A 23,063-nucleotide genomic window follows, 5' to 3' on the forward strand; every position below is an offset into this window, starting at 1 on the left:
TATAACTATGGACATCCATGGATATTTTATTTTTATTATATAAAAATAATAATATAAAATAGTTAAAATTTTAATATTAAATTTCGTTATTAAACTATTTATATTACTAATAATATATATATATAATAAAATGGCGGTCCGGTGGTCGGTGGCGGCGGTCCGGCAATTTTCCGGCGACCTTCCGGCGGAGGTGCGACATTCCGGCGAAGTCTGGTGGTGGTCTGGCGACCTTCCGGCGATGTCCGGCAACTTCCCGGCGAATTCCGGCGGAGGTCCGGAGAATTCCGGCGGAGGTCCGGCGATATTCTGGTGAGGTCTGGTGGTGGTCCGGCGATATTCTTGCGAGGTTCGGTGGTGGTCCGGCGATATTCCGGCGAGGTCCGGTGGTGGTCCGGCGAGGTTCCGGTGGATGTCCATTTATAATATTAAATTAATAAAATAAAATAATAATTATTAATAGTATTAAATAAGTTAAAAAATTAAAAGATAATTTTGAAAATTTTAGTTTTTAATATGAGAGGAATTTAAAATTTTCACTAGTTAATATAATATTTTTACAATTGTTTGTTTATTATATTTTATATTTTATATTTTATAAAATTAAAATTTTTTAAACTTGTGTCGGGTTAAACGGATATCCATTGGGTAAAAATAATTATCCATATCCATCCATATCCATCTGGATATAATTTTGAAATATCCATTTCAAAATCCAAAAATTTTTAGATGGATATTATCCGATCCAATTGGATGGATATTGTGGATATCCATTATGGAGCGATCCAGTTGCCATCCCTACTCTGTTATGAATTCTTAAGAGTAAACGAACACACAAACATAAACTATAAATACATACAAACTAAAATAACTAGTTAAGAATTACTATCTAGCGAGGGGAGATCGTTCACTGTGCAGATTCACATCGATCAATTCTATTAAAACTTTTGATTCATCATTATCCTTTCCAGCCTGCGTACGAGCAATCTCAATTGCCATAGACTCGTTCAATTCCATCACTACCTGAGTCATGGTTGGCCTTTTGGTGGAAGTTGGAGAGACACAAGCCATAGCTATTTCTACAATTTTCCAGACAGAGTTGATATCGAAATCTCCATATAATGTTGGATCAACAATATTTTTAATATCCCCTTTTGCCAACATGAAACTCACCCATTGAGTTATATGAGTCCTCTCATGGGTTCTCTCAATCACAGGTTTGCTTGTGATTATCTCCAAGAGAACCACTCCGAAACTGTACACATCACTTTTTTCTGTTAACCGGTTCGAAATATAGTATCTGCAGGGCCAAATTAAAGATGAGATTAAAAATATTAGGCATTGAAATAATTGGTTTCCAACATATCCTGATTAGCTTTGAATCACATAGATGATAATGGATAAGTGTAATAAGAAAAGGGCTATTTACTCAGGGTCAAGGTATCCAGGAGTTCCAGCAATTGTTGTTGACACGTGAGTTCCGCCTTCAACCGGAAAAATTCTGGAGAGGCCAAAATCAGCTAATTTGGCCTGGAATTTTTCATTTAATAAGATGTTTGTTGATTTGACATCTCCGTGTACTATGTGTGGCTTACAACCACTGTGGAGATACTCCAGCCCTACAATTCATTGGTCCGCATTTAATGTAACTTATTATGTGAAATTTTATCTAGCCTTTAATATTACAATCCGATTATAAGTCATATTCATATCGCAAAACATCTACTCGACTCACATTTTATAAGGACTTTTATACTCAATTTTATTTTATTGAAACATTAGAGTATGAATTCGTCTCCATAATTTTAAATTCTTAAAAAAGCCTCTATTTAATAAATATGAGGGCAGCAGCCCTGATCAAAAGCAGAGTGGCTACCTTGTATCGACATTTAAAATAAAATAAAATAAATCACAAACTATAGAAGCTAAAATGTTATTGATTTCCTTACCTTGAGCTGCCTCTGTTGCTATCCGAAGCCTTGCTTCCCATGTCAGTGTATTTGCACCTTTTGTTGCATTTTCGTTGAAAAAAATGTAAGATAATCTACAACTCCATTTTGACGGAAATGATCAACAACCCATGTCGTTTCAGTAAATTAATAGTTTTTCTCTCATATTTTAAGCTCATCAGAGCCCCTTGGAGTTAAAAAGATTATGTTAACTTTGAGTTTTGTGTCTTTTTACGAAAACTTCAGCCGAATCTTTTCAACGGTAAGAGGATGTTGAAACATGAACAGAGAAGTGATTAATTTCCACAGACAACATGGTGTTTTGATCATTTCCTTTGGTTTGAATTGTCCTATAACAATTAATGTTAACACTATTAAAGTAGAAAATGATTTGAGGATTAAAAATAACCTGAGAGATGCTCTTCTAAGTTACCCTTCGCCATGAACTCATAGATCAGTCCCATGTTTGTGTCCTCATCGCAATACCCAACAAGGGTTGTCAAGTTTTTATGATGAACTCTCATAAGAAGTTCCACCTGTTAGAAAGTGCATATCCTTATGTACGTATATGTAGAATAGTGTAAAACGATTGTTCAAAAGTTATTCAATGTGTGCGTGTACATATACTGTACCTCGGCTTGAAATTGCTTATACCCTTGAACTGATGATGCAGAGAGCATCTTCACAGCTACTTGAGTGCCATTAAATTCCAAGTAACCATGGTAAACCGTTCCAAATCCTCCTTTCCCAATAACCTTCTCAAAGTTATTTGTAATCTTCGCCACATCGGAGTATGAGAATTTCCTATTTTTCAGCTCCCATGAACCCTTCTTCCTCCCACCTGGGTAGGTTACAATTAAAGTTCAATATAAGTATGAATTCTTTAGTATAGGACAATTTTAATGTATGGTTTTTCAAGGATTAAATCTTGAAGTGGTTTGAACACCTTGCTTTCTCCTTTTCAGATTCCATAAAATTGCCAATGCTGTTAGGAGGACAGAAAGCGATACAACGGATGCTGCAACAGGAACAATATACTTTTTGTTTTGCCTTTTGTTGCATGAAGCCGTATGGCATAGTTTTGGGTTCCCGTCCACACTAGAATTGGCAAATGATAAAATGGTAAGAGATTCTTTAAACAATAATCATGAATTGCTTGATGGTGCTACTGCATTGTGAGTTAATTGATGGGTATGCTTGGGACTACCGTGCCTTAAGCCTTTAACCTAACTTTTGAAGTACAACCTACCCACCAAGTTTTTACATGCTGAAGTAATTTTTTTTCCCCAACTGCCTAAGCCCTAAAGTACACCTGAGGCTGAGCAGTGGCTACTGTAATACTGTTAAGTTTTTTTCGATGAATAATTATTTCTTTTTACGTATATGCTAAAAAAAATTGATCTATATGTTGAAAAAATTGATCTCACAAGTAAAATAAAATAAATTGCAAAAATCATTTATTATTTTATTTGAACCAATTATTTCAATGAGTTTTAATTTATTTTGAACAATGATATATGCACCGAAACTAGCATAAAAAATAAAAAATTATTACTTTTTACTAAATTTTTTGTTCTGTATTTAATTTTTTTAATCTTTTAGTGATAATGTATTATTTTTATACTTTATATATATATATTATTATTATTTGATTTCTTTTTCATATTCGGGAGAATTAATGACTACTCCAACGAGACTCTTAAGGGGTGGCAAAATGCTAGGTTGGGCAAGGTTGGACTTGAGCTCAATTTTGCATGCTTAGCCAGGCTTGGCCCAGTACCAGGCTTAGGATTTTAATTGGAGCTTTTTAAAGATTTTACGTTTTATATTTTCAAATACCTTATATTTATAAATTTATAATAATATAAATATATTTTATCGCGCAAGCAGTGGAAGAAATATATATGGAATGAGACGAAAAATTTCGCTTATGGAGCCTCAACATGCATGGTTTTAGGATTAAAAGTAACCTTAATGACAGCAAACCGTTCTTTGCTCTTTCAAGAAGTCCAGCTGGGACTGAACCTTCAAGGTTGTTTCCAGTCAAGTTTCTGCAAAAAGAGATAGCCCTAGTTTTCATAATGAGCCGTGATAAACTACTCTTATTCATCATAAGTCCAAGAATAACTTACAGTACTCTCAAGAAGTGTAGCTCTGAAAGAAACTCGGGCACCGAACCTGTCAAACTATTTTTTGAGAGGTCCCTGAAATGGTGACGTTTAAGTATCACTTAGTTTCCGTATCATTACTTAGTTTCCGTATCATTAATTTATGTTGACAATTTAAAGGCTTATCACATGAGACAGAGATGCTTACAAAGCTTGTAGGGAAGTGAGACTGAATATGTAAGTAATTATGTCGCCAGAAATGCCACTCGATGATAAATTCCTGCTTGCATGCCCAATCAATAACTTCGTATCAGAGTTAATAATTAGCTCAAGGCCGGTTAGAAAGCTTATTTAAAGATGTAAACTTAACTTACAGGGATATGATCCTTGGGAGTTCATTACCATCGTAGCTGCAATTAAGACCTTGCCACAAGTAAACTTTAGGGGCACATGGATCTCCTTGCCAGTTTTTTTTCACTCCATACTTTTTCTTGATACTCATGATAGCATCAACTTCAATTTTTCGCATGCATAAAGCGGTAGTAATAAGACTTAGGGTTTTGTTAATAAAAAGACAAAAATTCTGAGAGAAAGTGGTGAGCATGTATCCGTGGTTGTCACATAAGATGTAAAAAGCAAACTAAATCATAATTACAGGCACTGATGCACATTCATTAATCTACACGTGACCCAAGATTATCTTTAAAAACGCTCGATCCGGAGAATCCTAAAACTCGTATATTGAAAAACCATTTATTCATTGTTTCGAAAAATTCTTAATTGTTACCAAAACTATTCAAGGAAAAAAACATATATACCATCTTGTTGGCTTGTTAGTGAACTTGGGAATTCCTTTGCCAGATATATCTCCTCAGCGTTGAGAATGGGGGGTAGTGTTGAGTTCTCAGTTTTGTTGATTGAGAAATCAATTCTTTCTGATCCTTTCGAGGGATAAATGCTGACAAGAGTTGTTGTGAAAAAGGTATAAGGAACGAAAGGTCCATACCATAACTTTCCATTTGAATAGATGCTCATTTCTCTAGTCTGGTTTTCTTGTCTCCCTTCAACTTCGGCAAAGTGCAAAAAGATATAATATTGAGATTCGGGAGTACTAGTCTTCCAATAAAAACTCAAAGAGTTGATGCTAGCGTTTGCTGGCCTGACGGCCGTCCTCATGATTGTGAGCGGTAGTTGCCAATCGTTCTCGAAGAAAGTACTGTCGGAGCGACGAGTTATACTTTCCCATCTGAGGGAGCGATAGGGCGACCATATGCGATCATAAACATCATCTGGGTACCTGAATTTACACGTACGATTTCAGTTAATTAGCAACGAAGATTCATCTTAATCAAACTTAGTTAATGATATATAACTAACGTAACAATTACCTGATTGCTTCACTGGTCGTTGAACCTACATCCCACCTCCCATACAGAAGTAATGAACCTGACTGAGTTTCGTAAGTGGAATTTTTCAGAGGCCTTAATTCTAAAGCTGATATGAAAGGTGTTCCAGAGCCTGTGTTTACAAGACAAACGTACATATAATTTTTCTTTGGAGCATGGATGATCTCTTTAGTAACAATGCCCGATGCATCTTTCAGATTCACTGAATCCCACACATCAGCTTCAAGAAGAAGACTGAAACTTGGTATTATGTTTTGGCCATCATAATTACCATACATAAATCTTGCCCTGATCAAAAACTTTACATCGCCACTTGAGGGTTTTAGGGTGTAACAGTTTCTTATTCCTTCAGGGAAGCTTCTCACATTTAAAAATTGTCGCTCAAGTGTCTTATTGCTGCTGTATTCGGATGATATGTTATTGATTACACCAGTATCTATGAAGGTTGAATCTGAAACGTAATTTATGCCTGTTATCTTGTCGGTATAGCTAGAATCATGTGGTATTCCACAGTCAATGCTAATAAAGCCTGGAGCATCGGCAGAGAAGGAAAAAGCAATATACTGTAGAGTTAGTTAATGTATAACTAATCATATAAAGATTGGTTTCTAAAATTGAGTTATTCAATACCTGATTGATTCTGAGCATGAGCCATAATGATACCCAAAAATGCTGGCAGCAAATAGTTTAACATCATGACAGCCATCTCACTCTCTATTGCTCTATCTGGGTTTAGAAGAGGCAGTCTTCATTCAATTTATACAGCCAGTATATTATAATAATCAACACAACCTTTTTAGAATAATATTATACTTTCTAAGCATTATCCTTCTAAAGATGAAAATCTCATATATTATTAATTAAAAATAGTTCTTAGCCTGAGTATATAAGTTTCGGACAACTCTAATTCATGAATTAACTTATGGTATTAGAGCCAATTCATCTATGAGTAGAGCTCCCACTAACTTTCCACATGATAAGGTTCAAAAAGACCCGCATGCACCTGCACATGATAGGGGGGGAAAAAAAATCCTATAGCGATTGAGAATAAGTTTTTGGGTTAAGTATATATGTTCAGACCCATCAGCTTAAATTTTTGAATAAATTAGTTTTTCTAATATTGTATTAGACTTAGGTCTCCAATTCATCTCTCTACAGCAGACTCAATTTTAACAATTTCAGATCCTTGGCCCATTTATGAGCTTTAAGTGTCCCTTAAGACTTGTTTTTAGTATTATTACTAGACTTTATTGAGGTCTGTTACTTGTTTTTAATATAATTATTGGTTCCTTAACTATTAATGCCTTAAACTGTTAGGTCATTCGGTAATTTTATTCAGTTTAAATAAGGTGGCATTCATGATTGTATGTAAGATGATATTCATATATGATATTCATTAATTGAATAGCAGGATGAACTAATAAGTAATTTAAATTAGAATTCATTCAATTTTTCTGGTAACTGTGAGAATGATACCATATGAAAATCATCATATATATTTAACTCAAATGTTTCGGTCATGCATATTTATTATGATAAAGTTGCGAAATTTCAACTCAAATGTCATTTTACAGTAAATACGACCATGTTAAAAAAGACCTTAATTAGCATTTATGAAAAAAAAAAGTTAAATCGCCAACTTGATCTATACAATAAAGAGAGTTAGGTTACATGTCAGTTAAATTTTTTAAAAATAATTGGTCCAATCCATTGGCTTTTTGAAGTTTTACAAAATTGATACTTTTTTTTTAAAGATACAAAATTGATACTTTAACTTAGAAATTGTGGGCAAATCAAACTTTTGTATATTATCTATATTTGGCTCTAGCCAGCCCCATCGCGAACTCCTAAGGGTTTGATGGCGTGATTTTCAAATAACTTTATTTGGATAGTCCACCCAAATTGAATTTATGAAGAGATAAGGGATTAAAAAACAAATGAGTGAATCTATTGGCACCCCTTCATTATTCTTATAAAACTCCATTAATTATTTTGTACTTAAGATTACTTTCAAACTGCAATCTAAAAAAAGCTAATGATTAATATTCAAACTTTATCACTGAGAAAGATTTTAATTTGTATGTAGGATAATAATAAGATTTCAAAAGTAATGAAAAATAGCACAATACTATTTTGAGTTTATTCAGTGAAAAAAGATTAAATGAAAAACTAAAAGAGTGTCTTTGAAAATAAAAGGAGATTTTTGGAAAGAAAACAAATATAACTGGAAAAAGGTGTTCCATGAGGAGATTAGAGGGAGCCAATAGTCCAACTCAAAACAAATTTGAACTTTATCCAATAGCTTACTTTTTTTTTTTGTTATCTAGCTAGCTAGTAAAAAACAACAACAACAAAATCAACAATAATAATATTGTCAACTAATTATGAATTTCAAATATCTATACAGAAAATTAACAGATAATATAGAAGTTTATGTCACGACCGATTATAACATGTCTAAAAAATCGGGTGAGTTTTAGTCAGCAATTTGGTAAATGTCGGCCTCACTCTCGTCATAATAATTATATATATAATTCGTTAATTTTGCTAAGAAACAAGCAGTTATGCAAGAAGAAAGTCCACCAAAATTACAACACACATGATTGAATTAAAGTATCGCCAAGCTATATAGTCTAATAGCTCACCAACAACAAATTGTAGTTAACTAATGCTTCATTTCAGTTGATTCTTCTTATTAAATGTCAAATTAAACTTGTTTAATTATATATGAACGTGTCAAATTCAAAGAAAATGTCAGTCCATTGCTCAGAAGCAACTGTGTATCCCAATAATTGTGAAGCAACAACTGCTTGTCTAGAATACTTTAGGCATTTAATTAGAAGACTGATATCGGGTCTTTGTTTTAATAAATATCTGGTGACCCACTCACCGCCTTCTTGTAGGGACAGATTTGCTAGGAATCAATTAATTAATTAGGAGATTTTCAATCTCTATTGGGATAATTACATTTTGATTATTTGTTTATTATTAATTCAATCAAAATCAATATAATCAAGTCGTACAATCGTACGTTAGATTTGTTCTGTTATTGCTGGAACCCCTTGTCTCTCTACGCTAAGTAACAAGTAACTGTTATTGCCGGAACCCCTGGTTCCATTCTTTTCTTTTGTAAACTATGAATTGGGAGCTCGTGTAATCAAATGAATCAACCACTTCACTTCACTCTTACTAAATGTTATGAGAGCAAATTAAACAACTTCAAACATGAAATTGGTGTAAAAATCCAGGATCAAAACGATTGAGTTTTGCCGTTTTGGAAATGACATAGGTGATCACGTGCCACACACGTGATTCATTCGTAGTTGTTAATCAAGGGCTTGGGGTGTTCTGATCGAGCTTTAAGTCTTGATTCGATTACAAAACTTAGGATTTCTTCTATTATTAGAACAAATAAAAGAAATTTAATAATAAAAAATCTTAGATACCCAAGCCTTCATTCTGTCCTCTTGAGTTCAGTTCTTGCTTCATTCGTATCTCTAAATCAATTATGAAAACATTAATATACATATAACAAAAATTGATGCAATTTAATAGGAGCACCAAGAATCTCTCCAGAAAATGACTCTAAGCACGTATATAAAACGAAATTTACAGAAAATATCTGTACATCAACTAAAGTAGGCACATTGCTGCTTCCCATTTTGCCCTCTCGAAGTTATTAAAAAAAAAAAGGAACTGAAACCTGGCGTACATTAATTTACAGTGACTCGCATACATACGAACAGAATTTTGAGAAATTACTGTCTAGCTAACGGAGATAATTCACTATGCTGATTCACACTGATTGATTCGATAGAATCTTTTGATTCATACTCCTTGCCAGCAGCCTTCAAACGAGCAGTTTCAATTGCTAAAGACTCGTTCAATTCCATCACTACCTGATTCATGGTTGGCCTTTTAGTGGAAGTTTGAGAAACACAAGCCATAGCTATTTCTACCGTTTTCCAGACAGAGTTGATATCAAAATCTTCAAGTAATCTTGGATCCACAATACTTTCTATATCTCCCTTCCCCAGCATGAAACTTACCCACTGAGTTATATGAGTCCTCTCATGGGTTCTCTCAATCACAGATTTGCTTGTGATTATCTCCAAGAGAACCACTCCGAAGTTATACACATCACTTTTTTCTGTTAACCTGTTTGATATGTAGTACCTGCCAGGCCGATAATGTGTGTGAGTGAAATAAAATTAAAACTTCAGCTGAAATTCATAGTTATTACGGAAACATTTATAGGGGTAACCACAGTGGGGCTAGCTACTTACGCAGGGTCAAAGTATCCAGGGGTTCCAGCAATAGTTGTTGTTACATGAGTTCCACTTCCTTCGACCGGGAAAGTTCTAGAAAGGCCGAAATCAGCTATTTTTGCCTGAAACTTTTCACTCAATAAAATGTTTGTGGACTTCACATCTCTGTGTACTATGGGTGGTGTGCAACCACTGTGAAGATACTCCAATCCTATGTTTCAAATATCAGAGCATATTAATTCGCTTGGTTTTATTAGCTTTATTCAATAGAAAATAGATGCGGAATTTGTAGAAACAAAATATTCAAAAAACATTTGCTTCAAATTACCCTTTGCAGCCTCTATTGCTATCCGAAGTCTCCCTTCCCAACTCAAGATATCCGCTTCTTCACCTGTATCATAAGCAATGTGAATGTGAAAGTCAAATTTAAATGAGCTAGATAAGCTATTTTACTAATGAAAGGAGTATATAAACAAACCAACCTAAGAGAAGTGCTTGTAAGTTTCCATTGGCCATGAACTCATAGATTAGTCCCCTGTTTGTGCCCTCATCGCAATATCCAACAAGCGTTGTCAAGTTTTTATGATGAATTCTCATCAAAAGCTCGACCTATAATAAAATAAAACACCCAATCTTAGTACTTGGTCCGTTTAGAATTAATACTTTCGTACTAGTTAGGCTGCATACCTCAGCTTGGAACTGCTTGTAACCTTGAGCTGATGATGGAGAGAGCATCTTCACAGCAACTTCAGTACCATCTAAGTATCCATGGTAAACTGTCCCAAATCCTCCATTCCCAAGCACCCTCTCGAAGTTATTAGTAATCCTTAGTACATTGGAGTATGAGAACCTTTGATTTTTCAGCTCGAATGATCCATTCTTTGCAACTGATAAATAATTGATACTCAGAGAATTTCATAAGCATGATCAATCCCTTCGATATGAATAATTTGATAAAATTTTAATGTATGTTCCGGAACTTAAAATATGGAAAATATGGACGGTGTTGGTACCTTGCATTCTCCTTCTAAGGCTCCATAATATGGCCATTGCAGTTACAAGGACGCAAAGTGAAACAACGGATGCTACTACTGGAACAACAAATTTATTGTCTCTGCTGCCATTGCTCTCATCAGCTGTGCAGGAAGCTTCAGGACAGAGATCTGGATTTCCTTCCACACTAAAATTAACCGATCATGATGATTAATAACAATGTGAAATATCACAAAAGTCAAAATCTCAAATTTTAGTGTTCAAATTTACTTGTGTTCAGCTGGAATAAGATTCGCTGTGGTTTTAGTTGCTTCTTGATAAAACTTTTAAGATTTATGCTAGAGGTTCAAATTCCCTCACATTAGGGTAAGTTTTGGAATTATTGGGCAGGGGTTTGTGTCCTTTGTTTTAACATATTCATGTCCGAATCCCAAAGTAAAAGTTGTCTAAGCTATGGACTATATATAATGATACTGATCTAGAACTTTGGACAGAATTGAGCATATACCTCAATGACAGCAAACCATTCTTCTGCTTTTCAATAAGTCCATTTGGAATTGTACCTTTCAAGTTTCTGCAAATGAATATCAACTCTGATCCTTTCTTTCCAGAAACAACCAAGAAATATTCTTATTCATTATAATCGATCTCATGTAACTTACAGCTCTGTCAAAAATGGTAGTTGTGATAGAAAATCAGGAACAGGCCCCGTCAAATTATTGTTTGATAAATCCCTGAAATGGTGATTGAAAATACTAAGCTAATTAATCACTTCAGTTACTTCAACATAGCTTTTGTATTCTGAGATTTAGATGCTTACAATATTTGTATGGACGTGAGAGTAGATATATATGGAGCTATGTCCCCAGCTATTCCACTCGATGATAGATTCCTGCTTCCATGTCAATTTTATTAACAAAACAGACTGCGTACCAAGGTTAAGAGCAAAGGAGTTGTTCAAAAGAATAAACTTACAGGGATGTGATCCTAGGAGGATCATATTCAGGGTAGCTGCAATTAAGTCCTTGCCACAAGTAAGCTATAGGGACGCATGGATCTCCTTGCCAATTTCGTTTCACACCATATTTTGACTTGATATTCATGATAGCCTCAAGTAATTGTTTTAGAAGCGAAAATGATTAAGTGCTAAACAAATGATGACTGAATCTAACCATCAATTCCATTAATATTTAAAAAATGTTTTGGAAGAACATACCATCTTGTTGGTTTGTCAGAAATTGCAGGAATTCTTTTGCCCGATAAATCTCATAGGCATTCAGGATAGGCGGTAGGGTTGAACTTTCTGTTGTGTTGATTGAGAACTCAATTTTTTCTGCAGTCAATATTGGCCATGTGCTGTATATAGTGTTTGCGGCAAAGTGCAAGGGAGAGAAAGGGCCAAACCAATCTATTCCATTGATATAGATGATTATTTCTCTGGTCTGGTTATTGGCTTGCACATTTTCAAATTCAGAAAAGTACAAATAGGCATAATAAAGGAATTTGGGATCAATAGGCTCCCAACTTAACTGCAAGGAGTTGCTACCATTTGTTGGTATGACCGCAGTCTGCATGACAGTAGATGGTCCTTGGTAATCATTCATGGAGATGATATCGCTCGTCGTATTAATTGGTTCCGAATTCGGGAGACTATTTGGCAACCATATACGATCATAAATATCATCTGGGTACCTACAAAATATATAATTTTACTTAGTGATCAATCAAGAATATATATATGATAAGAATATGTGTTAACTGTGATTAACTGATTGGATTAGTTAAGTTAGTTATGGTGACATGGCAGTCCAGTCAGCAAAGTAGTTGTGAGTTTGTTAAGTTGGTTATTCAGCTTCTCTCAAAGATAAATACACGTGAAAATGATGTATGTGTTAAGATGATTCTGGATAGCAGTATATAAGCTTTGTAATCTCATTCTGTTATTAAGTTGAATAAAATGAATATTCTCAACTAAAGTTTCTCACATTTTCTTTTAGATTTTCTCTGTAAACAAACACTCCAAATCTGTTGATCAAATTCTAATTTGGTATCAGAGCATCAAATTCCTCCTTCATAGCACAAAACCACTTGGGGTCATGCAAGGCACTTTTTACACTAGTTGGCTCAAGATTTTCAGTAGCTGCTAGATATGACTTGGGTTTGAAGATACCAGCTTTAGCTCTAGTAATCATTGGGTGAGATGGTAATGAAGATGAGTGAGTTGGTTCAGCTGAAGGATGAGAAGAAGAAGGTTGTGTTGAACTGGAACTTGATGGAGGAGACATTGCTGGATGAAAATTAGGAGATGATGACTCTACATTGCTACTGTCAACCTGGGCAGAAGTTTGAAGAAAAGAAAATTGTACTGGTGAAGAAGAGACATCAACATTGGAGACTTGTGAGGTAGAGTGTTTTAGAAACAATTCTGTGTAAGGAAACTCAGTTTCATTAAAAACAACATGCCGAGCAACAAACACTTTACCAGATGAATTTAAACACTTATAACCTTTATGAAGTGGACTGTAACCAATGAAAATACATTTTTGAGTATGAAAGTCAAGTTTATGCTGGTTATAAGGTCTGAGGAATGGAAAACAGGAGCAACCAAAAACCTTTGGAAACTGATAGTCAAGCAGATGATTATGTAATTTCTGAAATGGGGATAGATTGTTTAGAACTGATTTGGGCATTCTGTTGATAAGGAAAGAAGCAGTGTGGAATGCTTCCCACCAAAAGGAGAGAGGTAATTGTGATTGAGCTAGAAGTGTCAGACCTGTTTCAACAATATGCCTGTGTTTCCTCTCAACAACACCATTTTGATGGTGTGTATATGGACAACTATACCTAAAACATATACCCTCTTACTGAAGAAAGGTTTTAAAAGCTATAAATTCACCCCCCATAAATGACTATAGTGTTTTGATAGACAAGGAGAACTGTTTTTCAACAAGAAGTTTGAAGTATTTGAAGGTTTCTAAGGCTTCTAACTTTGCTGTGAGAGGAAAAATCCAAGAATATCGAGTGAAATCATCCACAAAAGAGATATAATATCTGTATCCACTCATTGAATATTCAGGAGCTGGTCCCTATACATCTGTATATAAAAGCTCAAGTGGTGCTTTTGTTTTAATGGTAGTGACAGAAAAATGAAGTTGATGCATTTTGCCATGGTGACAAGCATCACAGAAGCTAATGAATTGATTTGAAAGGCAATGTGTGGGAAGACTTTTAATAATTGTTTGCAAAGCATGTTTATTGGGATGACCATATCTATTATATAACAACTGAACTGATATCTTTCCAGCTCTAGAAGAATTTCTAGAAACAGAACATGCAAAAGCTTCAGACATATTTACATTGTTCAACTTTGACACACGATTATTTGACTTTGGTAAAGAGTTTACAACTTTATTATCAAAACAAAATGACAACATGGAACTTGGTTTAAAAAGATTTGGATTGCAATCTGCAGAGTAAGGAGAGAAGACATCAAGTGACAGTAGCTTGTAAAGACCACCTTTAACAATCCCTTGTGCCAGCAAAGTTCCCTCTTTCTTGTCCTTAATAAAGCACATGGTGGAACAAAATTCAATGATTATGTTATTATCCAAAAGAAGTTTAGATATACTGATGATGTTTTTGGTTATTTTAGGAACACACAAAATATTGGTTAAGGATAAACATGTGCCAAAAGAAGTAGAAAGATGGGTGCAGCCAATATGTGTGATAGTAAGACCTTGTCCATTTCCAACAAACAACAGTTGAGCACCATTATAAGGATTACCTTCAACCAGGTTTTGCACATTGTTGGTGAGATGATGAGTGGCTCCACTGTCCAGATACCATCCCTGATCAGCAACTCCTTCTGAGGTAGCCATATAAGCTGTTCTTGACCCTGGATTCTGCATTGGAGAATTTGAAACAAAATTTCTGTTAAATCTGTTTCTACAATCAACAGCTGAATGGTTTGGTTTAAAACATATTTGGCAGGTAATATTTCCTCTGCCACCTCCTCTACCAAAGCCACCAGAGGACCTTGGATTTCCACCATTATAACCACCATTTCCACTAAATCCACCAGTATTTCCATTAAAACCACCAGAGTTTGAACCTCTTCCTTGATTTCCAAACCAGCCTCTCCCTGAGTTTTGATCCATAAAGCCACCTCTGCCAGATCCATAACCTCCTCTATTATTGAAATTTCCATTTCCATTTCTATTCACAAAATTACCATTCCAATTACCCTGGTTATTAGTATTCCAATTAGCATTGTTTCCTGACTTCTTCTGATTATTACCAGTCTGAGCCACATTAGCACTAAAATTCAGCTTAGTTTCCTTAGCTACACTAGAATGATTACTCTCAAGCCTAGCTTCATGAGATAGCAACATAGAATAAGCCTCATTGATGCTCATTTTAAGAGCATTTGCCTCAATATAAACTACAACATGATAGTAAGCTTGTCCTAGCCCTGAGATTAAATGTGTAATGAAGTCAATAGAACTAACTGAACTTCCAGCCATTGCTAATTCATCAATTACTGACCTTAGTTTACAAAAATATTCAGTAATTGACATGGATCCTTTCTTAAGATTATTTAGCAGCATCTTTAAATGCACTTTCTTAGCTAATGTTTCAAATCCAAACTGTTCCTCTAAGCTTATCCAAAGTTCTCGAGAGTTTTTAGAATTTACCACAATGCTTAAGATCTCCACACTGATTGAAGATAGAAGCCAGCTCAAGATCATATGATCTTGCCTTTTCCAAGTAGTGTAAGCAGGATTTTCTAAGATGACTGCCGCATCTGTGCTTGTTGATTCACCAGTCAGCAGCTGGTTTGGACAGGTACGTGATCCATCAAGAAAACCTTCCAGATCATTTGCTCGAATGGCTAAAAGGATTTGAGATTTCCATATAGTATAATTCGATCTGTCAAGCTTGATTGGTGTGGCGAAAGTAAATGAAAGAGGAATTTGATGCTCTGCAAAGAAATCAAACCTGGACTCTAGTACCCTCTGAAAGTGCTGCTAAAATACTTGGTAATAAGTGGGTATTTAAGGTGAAGTATAACCATGATGGCAGCATTTCTAAATACAAAGCTAGGTTGGTTGCCAAGGGTTACCATCAAACTCAAGGGGTGGATTTCTTTGAGACCTTCAGCCCAGTTGTGAAACCTTGCACAGTCAGAGTTGTCCTCAGTCTAGCAGTATTGCATCATTGGCAGATTAGACAGCTTGATGTTACTAATGCGTTTCTCAATGGTATGCTTGAAGAGGATGTGTTCATGCATCAGCCACAAGGTTTTATAGACTCTGCAAATCCATCATATGTTTGCAAGTTAAACAAAGCCTTATATGGTCTCAAGCAAGCTCCTAGAGCTTGGTATGAGAGGCTGAAAGGGTCCTTACTCCATAAAGGTTTTCAATCCTCAAAATCTGATATATCCATGTTTATTCAGCATATTGACCATGATATTGTGCTCATTCTTATATATGTTGATGATATCTTAGTTACTGGTTCTAATTCACAATATATTGAGGCTGTTATTCAATATCTTCATTCCGAGTTTGCACTCAAAGATCTAGGAGAGTTTAACTACTTTCTTGGTATTGAAGTAACACCCTCTGTTCAGGGACTGCATTTATCTCAAACCAAATACATTGGTGATATCCTTAGAAAAGCAAATATGCTTGACAGTAAAGGTTTTAATACTCCTATGAGTCCAGGTGATAAGCTTACAAAGGACAGTGGTGAAGTTTTTGATCATCCCTCATTGTACAGAAGTATTGTGGGCTCTCTTCAGTATGTGTTGCTAACAAGACCTGATATAGCTTATCCTGTTAACAAGCTTAGTCAGTTCCTAGCTCATCCAACCATTGCACACTGGCAAGCTTGTAAAAGGGTTCTTCGATATCTTCAAGCTAGTTCACACTTTGGGATTCAATTCTTCAATTCAGGCTCTGTGACTTTAACAGCATTTTCTGATGCTGATTGGGCAGCTGATCCTGATGATCGAAAATCTACTGGAGGGTATTGTGTATTCTTAGGAAACAATATTATTTCTTGGTCCTCCAAGAAACACAAACCATTGTTTCTCGTTCCTTAGCAGAGTCTGAATATAGAGCTCTTGCTTCGGCAACCTCTGAAATTCTTTGGCTTACTTATTTACTTCAAGAACTGCAAATTTAGCCAACTCAAAGTCCTGTTCTGTACTGTGATAATCAGAGTGCTGAGGCATTAGCTAGCAATCCTAAGTATCACTCTCAAACAAAGCACATTGAGTTGGATCTTCATTTTATTCGAGAGCATATTGCCCAGAAGCAACTCACGATCAGCCATGTTTCCAGTTCAGAACAACTTGCAGACATTCTCACCAAGCCCCTCTCTTTTGATCAGTTTGCTTATCTTCGTACCAAGCTTAATGTTCTTCCCCGAACTAAAGCTTGAGGGGGGATGATAAGAATATGTGTTAACTGTGATTAACTGATTGGATTAGTTAAGTTAGTTATGGTGACATGGCAGTCCAGTCAGCGAAGTAGTTGTGAGTTTGTTAAGCTGGTTATTCAGCTTCTCTCAAAGATAAATACACGTGAAAATGATGTATGTGTTAAGATGATTCTGGATAGCAGTATATAAGCTTTGTAATCTCATTATGTTATTAAGTTGAATAAAATGAATATTCTCAACTAAAGTTTCTCACATTTTCTTTTAGATTTTCTCTGTAAACAAACACTCCAAATCTGTTGATCAAATTCTAATTATATATATATATATATATATATATATATATATATATATATATATATATATATATATTTAAGTTTCTTAAATATTTCAGAAATATAAGCCAAGACCTCTGGTGCCACCCAAAAGGTTTACCAGTTGAACCAATCAATAATCACAATCAGTATACAATACTCAAATTACTGAAATTTTGTGATATAAATGTCTTAACTGAATGTTTCACTTGTTCTTGAACCTATATCCCAGCGCCGAAAGAGTGACAGTGATCCTGATTCGGTCGTATAAGTTGAATTTTTCAAGGGCCTTAATTCTAATGCTGATATGAAAGGTGTTCCAGAGCCTTTGTTTACAAGACAAACATAGATAAAATTTTTCTGGGGAATATGGATGATCTCCTTGGTGACAATAGTTGATTCATCTTCAAATTCAATCGAATCCCACACATCAGCTTCCAGAATGATATCAAAACTTGGTGGCTTACCTTGGCCATCATAATTTCCATACATAAAACTAGCTCTTATAAGAAATTTAGTGTTGCCACGGGCCGGTTTTAGAGTGTAACAATTTCTTGCTCCTTCAAGGAAGCTTCTCACATTCAAGAATTGTTGTGCAAGGGTGGCTCTGCTGTAGACAGATGATATATTATAGATAACACCAGTCTCTATCAAGGTTGCATCGGAAGTGTAATTTAAGCCTGTTAGCTTGTCGGTATAGCCAGAGTTCTCTGATAGTCCGCAATCTATGCTAATAAAGCCTAGGACATAAAAGTAGACAGGCAGAATATTTTAGGATATGATTGGTTAATAACAACTACAACTGATACTTAGAAACTGAGTTATTGTTGAAATTAACCTGACTGACTCTGACCACGAACCAGAGCAATGAGAGCAACTAAGCAAAGAAATGCAGAGATGAATTGTCTCGACATCTTTATGGTGATTCGGGTTTCTTCTTTTTCAGGCTAGGTTGTGAACAATTACCTTCATAAAATTTAGAGTGCAAAGTACAACGATGAGCTTTAGAAGCAAGTCAAAAGTTAATTTCTTGCAACTATAAGCAAGTTTCGACTTGGAGATATCATATTCATGTTATTATAAGCCAAGTGTTCCAATAATTTATAATTACGATAATGCACTTGCAAAATTTTAGACTAATGTACTTACATAAATGTGAGCATATTATTCTTTTTTTTGTTTTGAATTGTTACATCTACCTATACATTATGATATAAAATCTGCTAAGAGTCTAAATACATATATTTATAATGCACTCTAAAAATCTGTCAACATATCAGAAAAGGACTTTTGCCTATAATAATTGAAATATAAGTGCCAAATTGGCTGAGCATTTGAAACACTCTTCGAAAGACTTCTTCAAGTTCTGTTGACAATCTCCTTGTGTTTTCTCTCCTTGTTTACTCTTGACTTACAATGTCATATTCAAAATATGAGTGGTACAAAGTTGTCTCTACTATTTAGTTGCTTCATTAAATCGTAACTGTTGTATTTATTAATTCATTTGATTACAGTGTTTGTACGTAACCCGTAATTATTTATAAATATTAGGTTATTTATTCATAAATTTGAGTTAAATTCATAATTTCTTTCCTTAATATGGATAATGAATTTACTAATATCTCCCTAATTGAGTTAATTAGCATCCCCTCTTATCGAAAATGTGGGTTTATAGGAGTAAAGTTCAATAAAAGTTAACTTATTTTTAAATTCTGCCCTTTCACATATCCGGCCCAGCATTTTCGCAAATCTTAGACCGGATGGCCTGTCGTAATTTTGGCCTTGCATATACATGAGGGTAGACATTTTGACACACCTCTAGATTCCTTATAAAACCTCTCTTAATTGAAATTTATTAAGTAACTATAGATAAATTAATTCTCATTTTTTTGAATTAAAATTTAATTAGACACTTAAATTACTTTGTAACAGACTGGTTGAACGAGAAAAGCGATGTGTATAGCTTTGGGGTTGTACTTCTGGAGATAATAACAAGTCAGGCTGTGATTGTGAGGAATGAGAATGAGAACATTCACATAATTCAGACTGTCACTAACATGATTGCAAAAGGGGATATCGAAAACATAGTTGATTCATGTTTAAGGGGAGGTTTTGAAATTGAGTCGGCATGGAGAGCTGTTGAACTTGCAGTAAAATGTGCATCTCGTACTTCCTCCGAAAGGCCAAACATGAATGAGGTAGTGACAGAATTAAAAGAGTGCTTAATGATGGAGTTAGCTCGGAAAAAAAGGAGTTGTAGCACTGAACCTGATTATCCAAGCGAAACGATCTCTGTGAATCTGGATATCGGATCTACAGCCTGAGCAAGATTTAGAATTCAAAGCTTTGCTATGTCTAATTCTTGTAACTGTCTGTTGAAATATGTCCAGTCACCTTGCTAATGTACTTCTTGGATTTCATAAATCTATTAAGAGTATTTCTTGATTATTCCACTTGTTCATTTTAGAAATTTCAGGAAAGTTGCTGTGCTGATTACTTTAAAATGAAAATACTCAGACGACTGCTTCTGAGAAATTACTTTCGATGATTATAAAACAGATTTTAATCCATTTGAACTTGTGTTAAGATAAATGTGATATAATTAATCATCAGCTCAACCAGCCAGCTTAATCAGCTAAGCAAAGTTTGTTATCTTTGGTTTAGTTAGTTAAGTTGAGTTTGTTATCAATAATGACGTGGAAGCTGACCTGGCTGAAGTTAGTTAAAAGCCATTTTAACAATAGCAGCATGCATTAGAGACTGTAGAAGATTCGAGACCACTGTATGTATACTCTGTTGAATCAAAATAGAGTAAAAACTCTAATTGATCAAGAAGAAGAAAAACTATCTTTAGAATAATCTCACAAAATTGCAAAAAAGAGAAGAACTCTTAAGAAAGCTTTCAAATGCTTATAATAAAGCTTTGATTGTTGAATGATAAAACTCAAATACAAATGAGGTATTTATAGGTTACAAGAAACAATCTAAACCACTCATTAAAATAACCACAAACTAATTTAAACCATTGAAATTAAACATGGGAAAAATACCTAATTTTCACCTAACTAAATTGATGTAAGCAATGACATCAAATTAATTTAGGTGTGGACTTATTTGGGCTAATATTGACTTCTCAACACTCCCCCTCAATGTTAGCCCCCATTCTTTGAATCATGCCAAGCTGACGACGGAAATGTTCAAACTTTCCAACACTCAAGCTTTTTGTAAACAAGTCAGCAATTTGTTCATCTGTCTTGACTTGCCTCATCTCAATCTCTTCTTGCAGAACTTTTTCCCTAACAAAGTGGTAATGCACTTCCACATGTTTAGTTCTTGCATGAAAAACAGGATTCTCCGCCAGCCGAATTGCCGATTGGTTGTCACAGTACAACAGAACTGTATAATCTAGTGGTTGATGTAGATCATTCATTAGTTGTATCAGCCACGTGCTTTCTTGAGCTGCCATTGCTGCTGCTCGATACTCTGCTTCCGTAGTTGACATGGACACAGTCGGTTGTCTCTTGCTACACCAAGAAATCGTTCCAGATCCAAGGGTAAACATATACCCAGTAGTTGATCTGCGAGTATCGTGATCTCCTGCATAGTCAGCATCACAGTAGCCAACTAGTTTGCAATTTCCACCTTTAAGTCTTTTACTCTTCACATATCTGAGTACTCGCCGAACCGCTTCTAAATGAGACTTCTTCGGATTTTGCATGTATCGACTCATCACGCCAATTAAATAAGAAATGTCAGGTCGAGTCAAGGTTAAGTAGATTAGACTACCCACTAATTGTCGATACATCGATGCATCTTCCAGGTCTTTGCCTTCATGTGCACACATCTTGGCATTTGGTTCCATCGGTGTTGAGATCGGCTTACATTCTAGCATCCCAAACTTCTTCAACAAATCTTTGGCATATTTCTGTTGACAAAGAAATATCCCTTCTTTCGTCTGATCAACCTCTAGCCCAAGGAAATGCTTAAGTTGTCCAAGTTCTTTCATTTGAAAACGAACTGACAAGTTCTCCTTTGTTCGGAAAATTTCTTCAACATCATCTCCAGTGATGATTAGATCATCTACGTACACGAGCACAATAGCTATCCTTTCTCCATTAGCTTTAGCAAACAAGCTGGAGTCTGCAGATGTTACTGAATACCCACTTTGAGTTAGAAATTCAGCAATCTTGCCATACCACGCCCTGGGTGCTTGTTTTAGTCCGTAGAGAGCCTTTCGCAGTTTACACACATACTCAGGATGACCTCGGTTCTGAAAACCCATCGGTTGAATCATGTAGATCTCTCTATCCAGCTCTCCATGGAGAAAGGCATTCTTCACGTCCATCTACCACAAGTTCCAGCTTTTGTTGGCTGCAAGTGCAAGTAAGACTCGGACGGTTGTAAGTTTTGCCACTGGACTAAACGTTTCGTCATAATCTAGTCCATATTGTTGAGAGAAACCACGAGCTACCAATCGAGCCTTGTACCTCTCGATTGACCCATCTGGACGGTGCTTTATTTTGTAAACCCATCTGCAGGATATGGGTTTCACATCTTTTGGCTTTGGCACGAGTTCCTAGGTCTGATTTTGCTCAAGTGCAGTGATCTCGTCTTTCATAGCTGTCATCCACTCAGAACTCTGTGACGCTTCTTCGAACGTCTCAGGTTCTATTCCAGTTGCTTCTTCAACTATGGCTGCATTAGCGTATTTGGGATTTGGCCTTCGGGTTCTTGTTGACCTTCGTAATGGAGTTGATTCTTCTGTTTCACTAGGCACACCTTCTTCATCTGGTTGTCGATACACCCCAAATTGCCAAGGATTTAGAGTTACTCTTCGTTCGCTATCACTATCGCATAGATCCCCAGCTGAGCTTAGATGAATTTGGACAGTATGCTCCCCCATCTTTTGTTGTAGCATGTCTCCGAATTCTTTCGAGTCTGGCAGCACTTCTTTTTCTGAGGTCCACCATGAGGATGCTTCATCAAACACCACATCTCGTGATGTGTAGCACCTTCCATTTACTGGATCACAACACTTCCACCCTTTTCGCTGATTGTCGTATCCCACAAAGATACATCTGACTGCTTTCTTATCGATCTTGCTACGTAGATGGTCAGGAACAAATACATAGCATACACAACCGAATACTCGAAAATAGCTAACTGTAGGTTTCTTGTTCCACAATTTCTCAAAGGGTGAAACAAACTCCAACCTTGGTTGAGGAAGCTTGTTGATGACATGAGCTGCAGTTCTCATACCTTCGGCCCAAAATCTTCCAGGTACATTCTTCGCATGTAGCATACTCCGGCAAATTTCAGCAAGGTGCCGATTCTTCCTCTCTGCTACACCATTTTGTTGTGGCGTATTGGCACAAGTATACTGATGACGTATTTGGCATTCCCGTAGGTATTGAGAAAACTCTCTCGAGCTATACTCACCCCCGTTGTCTGTGCGCAAGCAACGAATCTTTTGCTCCACTTCTCCTTCGACTATCTCTTTGAACTCTTTGAACTTTGAGAATGCTTCAGATTTTTCTTTCATGAAGAAAGCCCATACATATCTGGAGAAATCATCAATGAACGT

At 35.7% G+C, this 23,063-nt stretch overlaps 3 protein-coding genes across 3 annotated transcripts; 1 reads left to right on the forward strand and 2 right to left on the reverse strand.

Moving 5' to 3' along the window:
- Positions 1–882: 882 nt before the first annotated feature.
- Positions 883–6,166, reverse strand: LOC18035786 (LRR receptor-like serine/threonine-protein kinase IOS1). The gene is made up of 13 exons (XM_024181062.1): positions 6,091–6,166; positions 5,443–5,989; positions 4,873–5,351; positions 4,429–4,567; positions 4,263–4,334; positions 4,079–4,150; positions 3,917–3,997; positions 2,893–3,044; positions 2,579–2,787; positions 2,356–2,482; positions 1,947–2,003; positions 1,427–1,616; positions 883–1,297 (listed from the first exon to the last, which is right to left on the reverse strand). Exons 1-13 carry the CDS (start codon positions 6,164–6,166, stop codon positions 883–885), a joined length of 2,616 nt encoding a protein of 871 aa, XP_024036830.1.
- Positions 6,167–9,218: 3,052 nt separating this feature from the next.
- LOC18035788 (putative leucine-rich repeat receptor-like serine/threonine-protein kinase At2g19230) lies at positions 9,219–18,393 on the reverse strand. Its single transcript, XM_024181063.1, has 13 exons — positions 18,318–18,393; positions 17,679–18,219; positions 11,938–12,416; positions 11,697–11,835; positions 11,542–11,613; positions 11,384–11,455; positions 11,230–11,295; positions 10,731–10,908; positions 10,416–10,607; positions 10,211–10,337; positions 10,057–10,119; positions 9,747–9,939; positions 9,219–9,636 (listed from the first exon to the last, which is right to left on the reverse strand). Exons 1-13 carry the CDS (start codon positions 18,391–18,393, stop codon positions 9,219–9,221), a joined length of 2,616 nt encoding a protein of 871 aa, XP_024036831.1.
- An 846-nt stretch (positions 18,394–19,239) lies between these two features.
- LOC18035812 (receptor-like protein kinase At3g21340) lies at positions 19,240–19,803 on the forward strand. The gene is made up of 2 exons (XM_006426767.2): positions 19,240–19,249; positions 19,412–19,803. The coding sequence occupies exons 1-2, from the start codon at positions 19,240–19,242 to the stop codon at positions 19,801–19,803; spliced, it is 402 nt and encodes a 133-aa protein (XP_006426830.2).
- The last annotated feature ends 3,260 nt before the right edge of the window (positions 19,804–23,063 follow it).

The sequence above is a fragment of the Citrus clementina genome, unplaced genomic scaffold (genome assembly GCF_000493195.1).
Source record: "Citrus clementina cultivar Clemenules unplaced genomic scaffold, Citrus_clementina_v1.0 scaffold_7, whole genome shotgun sequence".
NCBI classification, from domain to species: Eukaryota; Viridiplantae; Streptophyta; class Magnoliopsida; order Sapindales; family Rutaceae; genus Citrus; species Citrus x clementina.